At 39.0% G+C, this 19178-nt stretch overlaps 1 protein-coding gene across 6 annotated transcripts in view; it reads left to right on the top strand.

Annotated features, from left to right (window-relative positions):
• LOC121294686 (synaptotagmin-12-like) overlaps positions 1 to 19178 on the top strand; it is a 59054-nt gene that overhangs the window by 32303 nt on the left and 7573 nt on the right. For all 6 annotated transcript variants that reach the window (XM_041218673.1, XM_041218671.1, XM_041218672.1 and 3 more), the window contains 3 exons: positions 1694 to 1887; positions 4418 to 4807; positions 18831 to 19046. In XM_041218673.1, the coding sequence (XP_041074607.1) occupies positions 1694 to 1887; positions 4418 to 4807; positions 18831 to 19046 (800 nt within the window). The remainder of the gene's footprint in view (positions 1 to 1693; positions 1888 to 4417; positions 4808 to 18830; positions 19047 to 19178) is intronic.

Genomic DNA, 19178 nt, shown 5'->3' with positions numbered 1-19178 from the left:
TATTTCTGTCACAAGAGGACATGACTGAAGTCTTTAAAATCTTAAAAAGAGGCGACAAAATTAACCCTAACCAGCGCAGCACAGACACCAGGACCAGAGGACACAGCTGGACATGAAGTGGAAATAGACTTAGGATGGGGGGTAGGACACACTTGGGCACATAGAGTGGTGAGGGTGTGGAATGGGTCACCTAACCCTGTTACTGAAGCTGAATAACTGGGATACTAGGAACCGGATGAGCAGAGATGGGCCGAATGCCCTACTCCTTATTCATACCTTTTCTTTTGTTCTTATGCTCTTATCTTTGAATAATTAATGAGTTAAAGCTTTGTGAATTGGGCCTGTATTAAAGGGCTGTTTTAAACTAGCAAAACTACCCCTTCTTAACACAGGATAAAAAACTCCCTCCTTTGAGAGCAGCTATAATGCATGTAATGTTCTTGCACAGGCTGTGACAAGCAAGTACCTGAGGAGGACTGCAGAAATGTTTTAAAGGGCAGGGATGTCAGGAGCCTCCCCACTCTTTAACATTAACCTGTTGGATATTAATTCCAGTGTTAATGGAGAAAGTGCCAGGAGTGTGTCTCTGACACAGTATAGTGGTCCACCTGAAAACAGCCATGTCTGCCCACAGGCACTGTTCTATAATAGATCTTCCATTTTAAATTAAAAAGCAGCTCAATGAATAATTAATCTCACTTTCCAAAGTGAAGCAGAAAGATGGTTATGTGTTCTGAATGTTGTTTGTTTTTTTTTTTTTTTTTTTTCTTGTACTTGTTATTTTTTTAAGTAGTTGTAATATCCAAGCAAATGTTGTTTGATGAACTGAACAGTATATTATAGACTGCAACTTTGCAGAGGACTTATATTTCCGCTGGAATCAATAACCAGTGTATTATACTGCAGTAGTATTGTAGTAATAATGCTTTGGGATGGTCTTAAAATGCTCATTATAATTGAATGATATTGTTACTGTTATTGTGAGCAGCAGCATACAGGGGTTACACAATTAAAATATGCCATAATAAAGGATAAAGAGCCCAGCAAAGAGCAATCATACTAATACCAGAGCTTAAAGGAAAGAACTGTGAAGATAGGCTGAAATAACTGAATCTAGAACAAAGCAGATTTGGTGGGCACTTGATTGAAGTATATAAAATCTTAAAAAAAGGAGTTGACAAAGTTAACCTTAACCAATACGTTAAGCGCAGCACAGAAACCAGGACCAGAGGACGCAGTTGGGAAATTGGGTGGAGATAGACATAGAACAGAGGGAAGGAGACACTTCTTCACACAGCGAGTGATAAGGATATTAAATGGGCAACCTAGTCATGTTGTTGAGGCAGACAAGCATACATAGGCCAAGTGGCATCCACTTGTTTTCTTATCTTCTTATCATTAAGTCTTGGCATCAAGTTAGCCACACCGATGCACACTTGTGATACATTGCATGTTTTGTTCAATACTGAAAAGTTTAGGAAATTAAATGGAAACTAAAACCCTCAGTAGCAAGTGCTCTTTCAGTGTTTTCTGGTTGTATCCAGCGCATTCTGCTAATTGCTTTACAAGTTAATTAAATCAAGTTCTGCTTAGTAATGTATTAAAAGATTTATTTATTTTTTTTAATCACAAATGTTTATCAGACTACTAATGGTTTTATTTCAAGGACCTCATCTCTGTCTTTTTCGTTTAGTGGTTCAAAGTCCGCCCGGATGGGAGGTAGGGATTTATATTGCTGGTTTCCTGGTGCTACTGGGAGTCGTGGGAGTGAACTTGTGGAAGCTGTGGAGATCTGGAAGCTATCCCACCCCCTCGCCTTTCCCAAACTTCGATTTCAGATACCTCGAGCAGAAATACGGGACTTCCTGCTTGGAGGTCAGACAGAAGGTAATTGAATAAACTGTGCTTCTTCAGATTACAGCAGTAAATTACTGTTTGACTTTTAAATGCACAAACACTGCAAGCAGAAATGAGCAGTTTAGATCTGAATTCAACGCAGATGCTTATTGCAGTACAGCATATTTATTAAAAAGGCTTAAAGATAATGAATTCATGCAGTAAATCTTCCTTTAAGTGTAATGCTACTCAGCTGTCAGCTCCCAGGCACAGAACCACAAGATGAAAGGACACATCATTCAAACACATACATTTTCAGTTTCTATAATACGTTGAATGTGCGTTTCACTAATACATATACAAAAGTTAACTTACTGTGTTGAAGTGAGGCTGTCCACATTAGGATTCAGGCAATGTGGAACTCTCCATGCATTTTGAACCCGAGAATGTGAGAAGTAGCAGATTTCATTGTACACCCATTACCGCTGGCGCATCATTGTACACCCATTACCGCTGGCGCATTTATCATACTACAGACATGGTTCATGTTTTTTGGGGGGGGGGGGGGTTTCCTGCCCACACCATCATATGACTATAGTGTACTGTAGTAATAAATCTCGGCATACAATACATTTATTATTTATTTATTTTCCTACCATTAAACATGATGGCACTCTGAGTTAAGGTTTGATATTTATGTAGCTCTAATAATAATGTAAATCATAATAGTAATAATGAGGCCGTCATTGTACACAAGAAAAACTTTAATATGCAATAGTAGAAGTATAACTGTACAGCAGTTTTATATTTACAATAACTTTTTCGGTTCACTGAATAAAACCATAACAGCAAAAAACTGGCTGCCATGTTGTTGGCTTGTTTGTATGGGTTTCTGGTCGCTAAGTAAATGCACAAAATGGACGATTGGTTAGTTGCAATGTCTTTGCTCACTGTCCACCTTCTTAAAGCCATTTTATTTATGTAGAAAGATAGTAGGTCATGATTGACATTTATTTAAAATATGCTGCCAACACTGACGTTTATCGGTTTACAAAAAAATTAAAAAAAATTAAAAAAAATTCAGTTAAGTTACTGAAAACTTCAAGCCCTAATTATAATAAAGGTTGTAGCCAAATTCGCTTTATGTGGGCTGAATGCTGCAGGAGGAAAGGTTAATGGTTACATTCTGATGTACCAGCTGGACTTAGAGAGAAGATGTTGTGGAGGCCACAGGAGTGCTTCTAACCGTTTTCTTTTTATTTATTTATTTATTTATTTATTTCTTACTTAAATCCTTACATTTTATGATGTTTTGAGATTAGTTGAAGTGGTTCATACTGACATTTTCTAAATACAGAGGGATTTTAAATGTATTTTTGATAAGACTGTGTTATATTTGTTTTAACGGAGTTCATGGGCTGATATTCAGTTCTAGTTGCTTTCCATAGATCTATATCACATAGACTAGATCAGCCAATGTGTCTTTTATAGAAGCTGTCAATACACTGCTGTGAACTAGATGGTGCTGGTGCTTACTAATATAAATTCACTGCTGATCTAGCCTGCGTTAAATATGTCTATGGCACCTGAAGAGCACAAACCACCCCCCCTGCTTCGCACTTATCCTGGTTTTTGAAGCAGTAAGCAAACCACAAATCAGAGAGCTTACGTATTACATATTCAACTAATGTGTAAACTGCTTTGGTTACCTAAAAAACATAGCTTCGATAACATTTCCACTCGCAGGCTTACTGCTTCAGTTTAAAAAAAAGTCCAATTTACCTCACACAGCACGTCAAAGCAACATCACAGAAACAAAATAACAGCAGCAACAGGTTAGAAATCTAGATCTGAACTATTGGAGGCTGTGTGGTCCAGTGGTTAAAGAAACAGGCTTGTAACCAGAGGTCCCCAGTTCAAATGCCAGCTCAGCTACTGACTCGTGTGACCCTGAGCATGTCAGTTAACCTCCTTTGTGCTTTGTCTTTTGGATGAGACGTTGTTGTAAGTTACTCTGCAACTGATGCATAGTTCACATACCCTAGTCGCATATCTTGTAAAACGCTTTGTGATGGTGGTCCACTATGAAAGGCCTTATTTAAAAATAAAGATTATTATTATTATTATTATTATTATTATTATTATTATTATTATTATTATTATTATTATTATTATTAGTGTACAGGAACGAAATAAGATTTGACATTTAAAAATAAGCTTCAGACAATGTACTGTACTTTGCATTCATTTTTTCCCTGTTGTATTTCATTTATATAAATGTATATTACTATACTGATTTTATTTCAGTACAGGCCTTGTTTATACAATGTTTGTTTTATTTCATATTTAGGCTATTTGTTGCAGTGTTTGATAAAAGCATATGCTTGTAGTATAGCGCGACCCCAGTGTAATGCTTATTTTCCCCATGCCCCTTTAACAATGTTCTACCAATTGATTACTGTGCTGTAACAGAATAAGGGAACAGTAAAAACAAACATTGTCATTTGATGCTACTAATGTTAGAAAACTGCAGAGAGCCATCGTGTTAGTTTTGCAACCGTCTCCATTATGTTTCTTGCAGAGAGTAGCCGCTTCAAACCACAAGAAGGCTGCAGAGAAGATGCCTGCGAGCCGCAAATCCAGCTTAAGGATCGATGACAACTATGAGAGCATCAACGAGCTGGGTACACTGGAGCTGAACAGAGACATGGAGCTGACTCCATATGGGCCGATGCACCGGTCCCTCTCCACTGACTCCCTCAGCTCCATCTCTTCCATCGGGAACAACTTTGGCCAGGACTTCAGCGTGGGGCAGGTGGAGGTCAACATGGAGTATGAGCTACACTCCAGCAGCCTGAACATCACCCTGGTGCAGGGAAAAGACCTGCTGGAGAAAGAGGAGATCAACTTTGAGTCCTGCTTCGTGCGCATCAGCCTGCTTCCCGACGAGCAGATCGTGGGTATCTCCCGGGTAAGTGCTTTTGTTTTTCGTTATGAATCTAGTGCATGATAACACTGTCTGCAGACCTTCCACTCACATCACCACAGTCAATACTAACCGAACACCCCGGAGCTTTTAACAGTAACTAGGAAATGAATACCTGCAAACTGATTCTACCTGGCATAAAGCCCAAAACATTAAGGTGCAAGTAGCTTAAAATGTATGATTGCATTTATTGCAGTGGCTTAAGTGCTTTTTTATTTTTATCGATGTAATAAAATGGTTTTGACTGAGTTCAGGAGGAGCGTGTCTGTTCTAGTTGCCTGCCATAGAGATACAGTGCATTATGTAGGCTAGATCAGTGTATTTTTATTAATAAGCACCAGCACCCTCTTGTGCACAGCAAAACAAAAGACAATGAGCTGTTCAATACAGCTAGAACTAAAGAGCAGCCCCTGAACTCTGATGAAAGCACCTTAATGTAGACTTATCAAAAAGATGATAATTGCTATAATAAGCACTTTCAGGGTCCGGGGTTATGTTTTTTTTTTTCAGTTTTGTTGAAATTTGGTTTAGATCATCTTTGAAATAAATTATTGAGAGTATCAGAATCTGAAGGTGTAGTGAGGCCTCTGTATTTTGTATTTGTGCAGTGGTGGGGTTAGATGCATGTTGTATGTAAATTATACATACAAATGTTTTACACCCCATTTTTTGTAAGACATGTTTTTTTTTTTTTTTTTTTTTGTTCTTAACTTCTAACGAAAGATTTACAAGATCATGCAGCCACTTCAGTATTTTAGTATCTGTATGCACTTCACAGTTATACTGGTGCATCGTTGTACTGCATCACCCCACTGTCTAGCTGTGTCTCTCTTTCTTTGTCTGTCTTGTCAGAAAACAAAGAAACTGGAAAGGGGAATCTGTGGCACCTTTTAAGTCAATCAAGTTGAAATGTATGCGGTAATACACACATCAGTTATATTTCTAAAAATGTATTTGGACTTTTAGTGATGGCCAATATTCAAAAAGCTCTAGCTTCTATTTCATAATCTGTCTTTACTGCTGCCTCTCTTAATGATTTGGTATAAGCGCTGCTGTTGCTCTTTCTCGCTCCACCTGTCTCTATCTGTTTTACAAAGCAGAATCGTGACTATAATCTAAGCACTGTCTTTCAGCTTTGGCAGTTTTTGGAAATAAATATGAGCAGGCCTGCCTCCAGCTTCTCAAAACTGGAGGGGCTGATGTATTAGATCAGGGGGCCAGTAAAGACACGTGACCATTATTACAATTTAATTAGGATTTACTTGCAGCAGGTGCAAAGTTTGCTCCACCTTTTTTGTAAATGGAATTAAAAAAGGTAAGAGCACTTAAGTTCTCTCCAGTTTTAAACCATTTGCTGTTTTTTATTCAGATTTGAAGTGGAGCAAACTGTGCTCCTAATGCAAAAATAGTACATTTGTCTGTCAGCTGAAAACTCTTGAACACGCAGCACCATACAGTCAGTCTTCTCTCAATTTATGGTTATGGATGCATTTTTCAAGGCTGAGATGCCAGAATAAACACATACAGTGACATCTGTACTGGAGCATAAGGTTCTAGGTTTTGCTCATTTTGAGCGACCGTGCTAATCTTTACTTTGTAACAAATCAATCCTTGTTTTTTTTTTTTGTTTTTTTAATAAAGCTTTAAAGGTCAGCGCTCCTTTAAGTAAAAAAAAAAAAAAAAAAAAAAAAGCTGATGATCCTGCCAAGCTTCCAAGCACACTTGCGTCATGTGTGGGTGTGCAGTTGCATACATTTTATCAATGAACTACTGGCTGTCCTTTGTTTTCCCACCAGGATGATGTTCAAAGGCAGTTCTGTCTGATTCACATACATCAGCACAGCAATCCATGTCCCTGCAGCCTTCCACTAATTGCCTCCTTTATTTAGCTGAACAGGATTTTCATCATTTTCAGAGGGTTCAAAGTCAGGAGCTGCTATGATGCATGTCACTTTGCAAGATTAAGATAAGTGCGGATGATTAAAGTGGGGGAACTGTTTACAGCTAAGCTTGTTCTAATAATATACATTAGCAGCTTCCTTGAAAAAACGTGTCAGATAGCAGTCAAAACATGTGTGCAACAATTTACAGTGTTCACATTGAATAAGTGGTGTGTGTATCTATCAGTTGGGAGTATACATTACTGCATTGTTTTAAAAGGGTGTACAATTCTGTTTGATGCTGTATGCTGTCCTCAAACAAGTAGTGGGACAGACAAATATATACAACGAGGTGTTTCCAATTTTACCTTACTCAAACAAACACTTCCTTACTTACCAGTATGGTTTTTAGTACACAAAACACATTTTTAGGAAACAACCCATTTTTATTTCCATTTCTCTAATCAGAAGGCCAGTAAAATATACATATTTTCTTTCCTGAACTACTGACAGCAGTTTTTGGAGTTTCTTACTTAGTAGATTTTCTACTGGTTCTCTTCACTCCGAAATGTCTTTATATCCCTGAGTATAGGAATAACGTCACATTTGAGTGCATAGTTCAACCCATCTGTAAATATTTTAGAATAAGCGTAATGGTTCACCAAATATTATCCATTATCTATTATTCATCAGATTTAGGTTCCTATATTGGTCACAGTTAAGGCTGGTAAACCCTTTGGGTGCTGATTTCCCCTGCTTTAAGCAGTTCTTACTAAGGACCTTCTGTTGCACAAGCTATTTAGTGTACCATGATCTGGGGTATATGGCGGCTGCCAGTCTCTCTGATCTCCTGCAACTGCACTTCCAATTGACTTTTCTGTCTGAGTGTCATCCATAACTATTAAACTCTCAATGGTGCTGGATTTAGAAATACTAAAATAAACAAATTCAGTGACAAACATTTCAACTACAAGTCTTTTTCAGTCTTCAAAAAAAAATCAGACTTCTAGACCAGATGTTTGTCATTGAGTTTAAGTATTTCCAACTACCTTCTGACTGACATGTTTTCATGGGCATACAAAAGATGGTGATCTCTAATGCTGTATATAGAGTTGTGTTATGGGATGTTTTTCACTGACATGCTTAGTAGTAATATCAGAATTAACAGTACTAGTATTATCTATATGTTTTCCTAACTATTATTACCAGTACTGATTCACTCAGCTAAGAGGCTAGTTCATTTGAAAATAGTTTTTTTTTTTTTTTTCAGTCAGCTGCCCTGTTTGTCATGATCTAGTAGTTGTTATGATCATATAGAATAACAGAGGAGACTGATAAAATGATCAGGATATATGAGTGTATTTATATCCGCTTGTGATTGCTCCTCTCCACCTCGCTGTTACTCAAATATTGCCCATAAATCCTTCCTGGCACAGTCCAATGCTTTCTCAAGATCGATAAAACAAATGTTCTATGTGATGTCGAACTCCCATGATTTGTCCAGTGTCCCACGGTGCTCTGACATCTTCAGAATGTGCTTCAGCTGAAAGTGGTGTTCTTCAACAGGGACCACAGAAACTCTGTAACAAACTTGGTTACTGCTGTAGTGCCAGAGTGATGTCATTTCCTTCTTTATAGACCTGTTGTTAATGGTGATAAATTATTTTTGTTTTGATGGCGATAAAAGCAGTTGACCTAAGCATGTATCGCAACATTTTGATTTGTTTTGTGTGCTCTGCCTGCCTCACTTTTAGAAAATAAATGTATTGACATGTCTCTGCCAAGCCTGTACATCATGGTGTGGAGGATGGGGTAGGGGACACAGACTGCAGAGAATGTATGGTTTCAATAATTATATATATATATACACACACACACACACACACACACACAGTAATCTGTCGCATATCTGACTATGGTGGGACCAGAGTAAGGGTGAATATGTGAAAAGTCAGATGAATGAATCCTGTTTTAAATACCGCTATACAAATCTGTAACAATTACTTCAGTCACACAATTACTGTTTGGAGATTCAGCTTTTATTAAGGAGCTCCCTTAAATCCCTTGTTTAAGATATAGGATATTAATGCTTGTGACAGGGTAGCAGTCTGCCGTGTGGGTGTGTTTATTCGCTGCTGAGTGACACAGGAGATCGAGATAGAGGTTGAAGTTGATACTCCACGCAGGCAAACAGGATTTATTTATATATCAGCACACTGAACAGGTCACGTGACGTTACCACCAATGGCAGCGCCCAGGGCGCATACAGGTAGTGGACAAAAAAATGGAAACACCTGAGTAAATGAGGGACACCAAGTATATTGAAAGCAATTGCTTCCACACAGATGTGGCTCATGCATTAATTAAGCCAATAACATCCCAGCATCATTTATAAAAATACTGTCCGTGCATTAATTAGAAGTGCAAGGCAAAACAGGCGAGCAACTGCAGATCAGCTGGCTGCAAATTTCAACCTGGGGCGCGAGCAACCAGTTTCATCAGAAACGGTCCGCCGAGAACTCCACAGAGAGGGATACCAGTCTAGTTGCAGTGCACAAACCGCACATCACACCTGGCAATGCACGTTTGCAAGTCCAGTGGTGCTAAGAGCACAGGCAATGGACTACTGAGAAGTGGAGAAATGTGATATGGTCAGATGAATTATCCTTCACCATGATCTTGACAAATGTACAAGTGCTTGTGTGGCACCAACCTAAAGAACTCTACAGCCGTGAGTGCTTGGTTCCAACTGGTGGTTCCATAATGTTGTGGGGCACATTTTCCTGGCATGGCTTGGGTGCACTCATTCCCTTAGAAGGCAAGATCAATGCTAATCACTATTTTTAATGGTACTGAGTGATCATCTTCACCCCATGTTGCAGCATTTCTTTCCTGCCAGGTGGACTGTCTTCCAGGATGAGAATGATCCCATCCATAGAGCACGTGTGGTCACCCAGTGGTTTGATGAGCATGACACTGATGTTATCCATATGTCAGTCACCAGATCTGAACCCAATCGAGCATTTATGGGATATTCAGGAACGACGCCTGAGACATCTTTTTCCACATCCATCAACCAGACGTGAGTTGATGGATGTTTGACATTCTCGTGGAAGAATGGTGCTGCATCCCTCCTGCAGAATTCCAGAGGCTGGTAGACTCTATGACACGGTGCATACAGGCTGTACTGGCCTCACGTGGTGGCCCAGCACCCTATTAAGTTACTTTGCATTGGTGTTTCCATTTTGTTGTCCACTACTTGTAGAACACAATGCATGAAAATTTGGTTAGGATCTACAATCTCTGAACAAACCTTCTGTGTTCAAATTTGCTGAAGAGGTTGATTATGGTGGATAAACAGTTAGGGCAGATATGTGACGTGCATATATGCGACATATTACTATGCTGTTAACTGTCTGAATGAAGGCTGACATGCCTGTGAGAGTTACTCCTCAATCCTGGCTTGCAGGGATCTAATTCAAGTACTTATCCTACCTGAAACTTTGCTAGTCGTGCCCTGTAATCTAAAGTGTTTTAATACTGTAACAAGAGCGCTCTGGCTCAAGCAGTTAGTTGTCACATATAAAAGGGGTTTCATTTGTTTGTGTGCCGCGAAGTGAGTCGTACAGCCAGGGGACCGCAGGTTTGCTTCCGGGCTGTGGAAAGTGGCCGGTCTTTGCTGGGAATTCCAGAGGGAGCGTCACGTTGCAGGGTTTGAAACTAAAAAATTGTGGTATTCATCCAGAGGACCAGTACCTTTTGAAACTTGCTAGTCCTGATGTAAACTTACTAGTCCTTATGTGAAGTTGCTGAGTTGGAATCAACAACAACAGTTAGGGTACTTAAAAAATATTAGTATTACATTTTATGTTCCTAAAAAATAAACACTGTTATAAATTTATTTATTTATTTATTTATTTATTTATTTAAGGCACCTTAGTAAACGCTCCTACAGATCGATCAGTCACCTATTTGCACTTTGTTACTGAGTGATTACTGTACTGTATGCTGAGAAACTGACAGCACCAGACTGGATGACAGATTAAGCATTCTCTCAGCTCTGTCACCTTGCCGACCACGGAGCTCCGCCTGAAATTGACACCGATGACACAAATAATTATTATATTTTTCATTGCTATTTACAAAAATTATGGCTGGTTTGTGAAGTTGGAGGTTACAGCCTGTGAGTTATTAAATAACTATGAATTACTACCTACAATAATTAATGTACTCGCGTACACACAGTCTTAAATGGGGTTGACATTGCAGGGGAGATGAAGGGAAGTTACGGGTGACTGTTTTATAAGCATTATGAATGCTTATTCACCACTGCTATACCCAATTAGAAAATGTACTTTGAACGTGAGAGTTTATGTGTACATTTGTTTAAGCACTTGCCCAGACGACTAATGAGACACTGACATCAGTAGTCCTCATCAGATTTAATTAGTCTCACGTGAGCTTGAGTTTCTAACCCTGCTTTGGCTCTAGTGCTCTCTAAGGTTCGTGAGGTAAAACCGTCAGGGACCGTTTCTCCTCGGCGCGCTACAGCGAACCCTCCTGGCCAGGCACTTGGTGAACTCAAATGGACAGCTGCAGGACTGGCCTTTGTCCTCCAGAGGCCGATAGCTTGCTGACACCCGCTGTTGAGTTCTTGGGTGAGGAAGAGAAGATTGATTTGGATGTGTGATTGGAGGATGCCCACTGACTGACGTGATTGGACAATTAAATTGGGGAGGTAAATTAAGAGTTTGACAACACCAGAAGTCTGCCATCCACTTACTGTATACAATGTGGTGATTTGGAAATGTTTGTATGGGTTCTGTTAGAATGGACTCTTTGAGCAGTCATGCAGTTCTATAGTCCTTGCTAAACTGTACTAAAGACAGGGGGGCTCCCAGCGAGACGTGCCCTGACTCGCTCTCTACACTGCAGGCACACTACTGGCAAACCAATAAAACAGCATGGAAACAAACAGATAAATTGGTGTGAATGCCCTTAAAGATTGCACTGTACTAAATCAGGGATTTGACTTTAGCTGAATAATATAACATTTAATGAAGCTAAAAGATTTAATGAGAAGTATTTTAGAATTTATTTTTGTTTCAATTAGAATCATTCAGGCTTTGCATTTTAAAACAGAAAACAGGAAACAAACTAATTGCCAATGTAATGAAGTTCAGAATGTACTGTAACAGTATAATAAGCTGCAGTTGGAGCAGAATCCCTAGTCAATGTCAGAAGTCAGTGAGAGGGTTCAGACTGAATCATTTCACTGGCAAGGACACACATACAGAGCCCTTGCTCTCTGTCTTCAACAAGCGGGGTCTGGTGTGATAGCTAGCACAACAAACCTCCATCCCTTGGCTAGTAGCCTGTATACAGCAGTTACAATACAGCACATTTCTATTACAGTGGTTGCATAAACTAATACACATTACCGGTCGTGCACTTACATTGTGCAAAGAAACACATGTTCTAGCAAACATTAGGTTTAAAACAAGTTGAAGAAGTTTTGGTCATATCGCCTGGAGAGTTCAAATGTCCTCACCCCTGAATCTAATTTTTTGTTGTTAACCAACAACCTGATTCCAAAGACACTGCTGTGAAATGACCAAGGAAGTGAAGCAATAAGACTTCTTGTAATTCATATAAACAACATGTGTGCAACAATATAACATGTTTTCAATCTAAATATGTGATTGCTTTGTAACCTGTGCTTCTGTCAAAACTGCCCATTTAAGACCTTCAGACCTACAATATATTGCAATTGACAGTGCCCAGCAGCTAAGATGCTGTTAACCTGTTGTGTTGGCTATAATCACTTGGGCTTTACAATCAGTTTTCTTTTTTATAGTTAGAATTCATAATAATACCGTATTCACAAAAGTCATTGGTTATTTAAAGATTATTTGCTATTCATTAAACTTTTCTGAACTGTTGTTCTATACGTTGCCTCATCAGCATCCCCCAGACAAGGGAACAGTTCTTTCTCATGCCTGTCCTGTCCTAGGTCTCTCATATTGAGACAGTTTGCAAAGTTGCTCAGTGCCAATTATGAAAAGGGTGACACTAGTTAAAAGATAGGACTGCAACACAGTGTTGTACCTTCATATCATTGAAGAAGTGTATTATATTAAAAGTTTAACTGGACAACAGTGAGGTGTGTGGTGAAAAGGGTGCGGAAGCTATACTGAATGCCTATAGCAGTACATATTAAATCGGGACTAGTACAGTGCACTCTCATTGGTTCTGCTGTAGCTCAGTCACAGAATCAATGCAGTCAGCCTGGGTTAGGATCTGTGTGTGCAAGTCTTTTAATTATACTTGGCAAATGTTGCTATGATGGATTCTCTCCTGTGTACAGTATCGTACATTATTGAACACAATGAAAAGGACTCAACACTAGAGTCTATCATTTCCCACATTGCAGGCAGATGGACATAAAAAAACATCTGCTATGTTTAATTTTGACAAGGTGTTCTGCTGTCTGTGGGGATATTGGGACTGAATGGCTAACTGATGTCTATCTGCCAGGGATGTGTAAATAGACTCACAGGATTCATTAGTTATACTCCACAGCTTGCATCTGTTCTGTCCTGCATAAAAGTTGCATCTCCCTGCTACCACAGGTTGTTCTGTATCTAACTTCCCTGAAGGAAACGGCAGCAGTCATCGTTGAATAATGGTGAAATATCTAAAATCTTGGAAGTATTTTTTTTCAATTATTACATTTTTCTACCAAATTTGAAATTCAGATTTTGGACTGAAGATCAACTGACGAGCTTAGTATTCACTGATTGTCTCTTCACCTGCTGAACTTTTAAGCTGCTGAACACTGGAGTTGAGGGCCCAGTCTGGCTAGTCTCTGCCTGCACTTGTGGTGCTCCAGCCCAGTAGGGAGAGGAGGTGAACTATTCCCACTTCTTATGCATGAAAAAGTAAGACGCATGTTAAAAGCTTACAGTTTATTACATTCCTATAGATCTGGATTGCTTCTCACTGTCTCTTGCAGTTATGTTTAGTGCCACTCATTGCTGACACAAAATCCCTCCATGTCATAATTATGATATGAACTGTTTTAAATATCAATATCAAATCCCTGAATATTAATATATATACTCCTAAAAGATATATATATATATATATATATATATATATATATTATACACACACACACACACACACACAGTACTGTGCAAAAGTTTTAGGCAGGTGTGAATAAATGCTGTAAAGTAAGAATGCTTTCAATAATAGACATGTTAATAGTTTATATTTATCAATTAACAAAATGCAAAGTGAGTGAACAGAAGAAAAATCTACATCAAATCAATATTTGGTGTGACCACCCTTTGCCTTCAAAACAGCATCAATTCTTCTAGGTACACTTGCACACAGTTTTTGAAGGAACTCGGCAGGTAGGTTGGCCCAAACATCTTGCAGAACTAACCACAGTTCTTCTGTGGATTTAGGCAGCCTCAGTTGCTTCTCTCTCTTCATGTAATCCCAGACAGACTCGATGATGTTGAGATCAGGGCTCTGTGGGGGCCATACAATCACTTCCAGGACTCCTTGTTCTTCTTTACGCTGAAGGTAGTTCTTAATGACTTTCGCTGTATGTTTGGGGTCGTTGTCATGCTGCAGAATAAATTTGGGGCCAATCAGATGCCTCCCTGATGGTATTGCATGATGGATAAGTATTTGCCTGTACTTCTCAGCATTGAGGAGACCATTAATTCTGACCAAATCCCCAACTCCATTTGCAGAAGTGCAACCCCAAACTTGCAAGGAACCTCCACCATGCTTCACTGTTACCTGCAGACACTCATTCGTGTACCGCTCTCCAGCCCTTCGGCGAACAAACTGCCTTCTGCTACAGCCAGATATTTCAGATTTTGACTCATAAGTCCAGAGCACCTGCTGCCATTTTTCTGCTCCCCAGTTCCTGTGTTTTCGTGCATAGTTGAGTCGCTTGGCCTTGTTTCCACGTCGGAGGTATGGCTTTTTGGCCGCAAGTCTTCCATGAAGGCCACTTCTGACCAGACTTCTCTGGACAGTAGATGGGTGTACCAGGGTCCCACTGTTTTCTGCCAATTCTGAGCTGATGGCATTGCTGGACATCTTCCGATTGCGAAGGGAAGTAAGCATGATGTGTCTTTCATCTGCTGCAGTAAGTTTCCTTGGCTGACCACTGCGTCTACTGTCCTCAGCGTTGCCCGTTTCTTTGTGCTTCTTCAAAAGAGCTTGGACAGCACATCTGGAAACCCCTGTCTGCCTTGAAATTTCTTCCTGGGAGAGACCTTGCTGATGCAGTATAACTGTGCTCAGTCTTGCTGTGGTGTATGACTTTTGACAGTAAACTGTCTTCAGCAACCTCACCATGTTAGCTGAGTTTGGCTGTTCCTCACCCAGTTTTATTCCTCCTACACAGCTGTTTCTGTTTCAGTTAATGATTGTGTTTCAACCTACATATTGAATTGATGATCATTAGCACCTGTTTGGTACAATTGTTTAATCATACACCTGACTATATGCCTACAAAATCCCTGACTTTGTGCAAGTGTACCTAGAATTGATGCTGTTTTGAAGGCAAAGGGTGGTCACACCAAATATGGATTTGATTTAGATTTTTCTTCTGTTCACTCACTTTGCATTTAGTTAATTGATAAATATATTCTATTTATATATAATATATCTATTAACATGTCTATTTTTGAAAGCATTCTTACTTTACAGCATTTTTTCACACCTGCCTAAAACTTTTGCACAGTACTGTGTATGTGTGTGTGTGTGTGTGTGTGTGTGTGTGTATGTATATCACTGTATAGCTCAGTCTAGATGGCCTCGGGAGTCCATTTTCATCACAGCTTCAAATTACAGGTGTAGGAGGATAAAAATGGGTTTCTGAGGCTGGAGCAGGTAATGAGGAAATTGCTTTTTCTTAAACACGCAGTTTATAAATACCGTTCAGTCATGGACAGAAACACACATTTCTAGGGAAATCCTTCCATTACATCTTTGTGATCTGTGTCTAGAATTGGCTTCGCTCCAAGCTAGGAGACTTTGACTGTATATTAGTCAAGGCTTTGAATAGTACACTACATTAAGAAAATTCAGACTCTGTTACTGTTTCACCTCAGCAGTGTCTCTGGAGTTATGTTACGGACTGTGAGCTATGACAGTCATTAGGGGAAGCAGTAGCTGTTTGGTTAATGGCAGGAAAGAAGACGCCGAACCTGTGTGTACAATTTCATGCTCATTCACTTTCTTGGTCTGTGAAATGACCAACAAAGTGCAAGATTACCTAAAACAGATTTCTTTAGTATAGTAATGAAAATACTATAAGTTTCTTATTTAGCAACTTTTTTTTATTTTTAATGCAAACCCGTATTATTATTATTATTATTATTTTTTTTAATCCTTACAAAGTGGTAGCCCTGCATTTCAAGGGAAGAAGTCTCAGTGGAGATTCCACGTGCCATTAGGGAAGAGCAGGATTTATTTCGGTGAAATACTATGAACTAAAATATATTCTTTTAAAAGTAAAAGTGAAGTCTTTTGGCCTGACACCAACAATTTCAAATTTGTAAATGTGCCAGGAACACAAACGTTCAATTTGCGTGTCTAGGTTTCTACACAGTTCTGCACACTGTAGGATGCATCAGTATTGTTAAACGTTTTAAATAAAATACAGAGGGGTGGCTACCTTTTGAAAGTGGTGAAGGTTTATTCATGATAAAACCTAGTAGATCAAAATAGTGCTTGTCTCTGATGGTCACTAAGCTTTTTAAAGGACAAGTAGCATCAAATAAACCCCACCCTTTACTACCCTGGCACTTGCTTTCTGTTTCCCTTGGGAAAAGCCAGTGCCAACTTCTACCCTTTCCTTATGCTGCAAACTGAACGAGCCGTTGGTCAGCGTGAGGATATGGTTTAAATAGTCGTTTGCCATTGCTACAGAAAATTTGGTGTGATGACTCCTAACATCTCATTTTCTTCAGCATATAGTAATTACTAGTCCATAGGGAAACTGATAGATGCAAAGCGATGCGTTAAAACTCATTGTCATTGTTTTGGACTATTGTACATTACCATACTACAATGAATATACACAATATATGTGCATTTACTACAAAATGTACAAGAAAATGTGAATATGAACAAAATATACTACAGCTGCAGTATCCCATAAATCTCAGATCTAACATATGAATTAGTGTCTAGAATTGCATTCTTCTGTAGTTGAGCTATAATGCAGATTTTGTTGACAGCCAGGTTTGTTTACATTCCCCAAAGGGTTTTTAGCTGTAGCTATGACATCACTCTGTTGGTGCAACAGGTGTCCTCCTGATTCTACTACTTCCAGCAGTAGGAGGTTATACATGCTACGTTCAAGATGTTTTAGCTGAGGAAGCAAAAACAAAACCAAAAAATGACCTTTTTGAAAAGCATTTATTTTTGTTCTACTGGTAACCAGTAACAAGAATCTTCTTTTTTAGAAATACAAATAAAATAAAAAAAAAATAAAAAAAAATGTAAAAAAGCTATGGATCATGATGGTATCCATAGTGACACATTATCTTTGTGCAGTTCTAATAAAAATTGTTGTTGTTGGATAGTGGAAATAGTAAATAATACACATGGCAAGGTAGTAAGTTGGGCAAGGGGGTGGAGTGAAAACTTTTTTATGAGGAGATGTAATTTTTTTTTTGTTTTAATCAATTGCTCTGTGTTTTAATTATTTCACCACAGTGCAACTGTACAGCAAAATACCCTTTACATAACAAATAAGGAATAACACACAATGTTAGGGTCTTATATTCAAAATAATACCCAAACTACGATTAGCCTGCTGTTTTGGGTGTCGTTATCTTTCCTAGACTGCAATAGCCTTCTGCTTTAGTGGAGTTATTCCCCAATACAGGCCTGCAGTGTAAAGTTAAAACATTTAGCATGCTGGCTTATTGTGGCTGAGACTAATATCGAAGTGATGCAATCATATTTGTGCTACGAGTATCATTTAGAATCAATTTCCAGTTTCTCCAATGCACTTAGTACAGCTGGTGATATAAACAGTGGTTTTGGCAGACAAGTTGATATTTATTTTGCAGTTGATTCCAGCACTTTTAATTTGAGGCTTGTTTGTATTAGTAAGCATGACAATAAGATGTAAACGTAGCCAGAGGAACATAACGGCCTCGTCTGTGAAATGTTCTTGGCTTTGGGTTGATTGAAACAGACTTGGCATGACAAATGTGTCGTTACCAGGGAGACAGGGATGGACTTGAGCTGCTATAACTTTACTCAGATAGAATCTTAGGAACCACAGTGCCAGTCTGGTGTGATCTACAGCTCACTGGGGTGAAAGTTACAGCTTAGGTCTAAAATGCTCATAGACAGGAGAAAAATACTGACTGCATATTAAACACTCAAAGTTTTAGTTTATATGATTTGCTTTAGTGTAATATTATAATTACCAAATTTACTAAATTTTTTGCACTATTTCTGATGGCACATGTGGAGTTAGTATTTGATTTTAAAATACTGACAAATCCATTGTATTTGGATCATCTGCTGATTAATTGAGGAAATTACCTGAAACCTCTTTTATCTGGACTTCAGTTAGGACCAGAGCTGTTGGTAAAACTGATTTTGTTATCTAGCTCAAGCTGAGTGTTTGAAATCGTAACAAAAATGATGGTTATGGTGTTGCGAGAATCGGCTTGTTAACTGTGGTAACGTTTGTGGCTTTCCTCTTGCAATATAATGTATTAAGTTGTATGAAAAGCATTGTATTATGTGTGTGGGTGGGTAGATTGTCTACTAATGAACCATACTGTAGGTTTGGTTTGCTTAGGTGAGGTGCTTTTAATAGCAGAAAGAGGCATTGCTTTTTGTTTTATTTTATTTGACAGAAGATTGTGCGATCAGTAACCAATATCAAACAAGTGATGATTGTCAAAAATTGAAACATTGAGAACATTTTATTAAAAAGAAAGAAGACAAAATTGCAGACGGTCCATGTTTTGGATGAATGCTGTCTTCCCAGTTATTGCTGCCTGCAGAGGTCCGGAAGCTCTGTATAACTGATTTGTATTCTCTGGCCTCTCTTTGCTTGTTTGGCACAGATGCAAAGGAATGCTTTTTCAGTGCTCTTTGACGAGAAGTTCTCCGTTGCCTTGGACCCCTCTGCCCTGGAAGAGAACAGCCTGCGCTTTGCTGTGTTCGGCGTCGACGAGGACGAGAGGAACATCAACGCAGGGGTGGCAGAGCTGAAACTGTCTGACCTGGACCTCTCCATTCGACCTTTCAACGCCTGGCTCTACTTGCAGGATGTCAATAAGGTACATTTGGAACAACCTGTTTAATTATAGCTTTGTACAGTCTACTGTGGATTCAGTCAAAACAGATGGGCACTATTCAAGCACTGTGGAACAGAGCTCTGGTTTCTGATTTGAATGTACCTATTCTGTTCA

Source organism: Polyodon spathula, chromosome 19, assembly GCF_017654505.1.
Source record: "Polyodon spathula isolate WHYD16114869_AA chromosome 19, ASM1765450v1, whole genome shotgun sequence".
In the NCBI taxonomy this organism is placed as follows: domain Eukaryota; kingdom Metazoa; phylum Chordata; class Actinopteri; order Acipenseriformes; family Polyodontidae; genus Polyodon; species Polyodon spathula.
The sequence above is the reverse complement of the archived record's forward strand: the minus strand, read 5'-3'. Positions and strand labels throughout refer to the sequence as shown.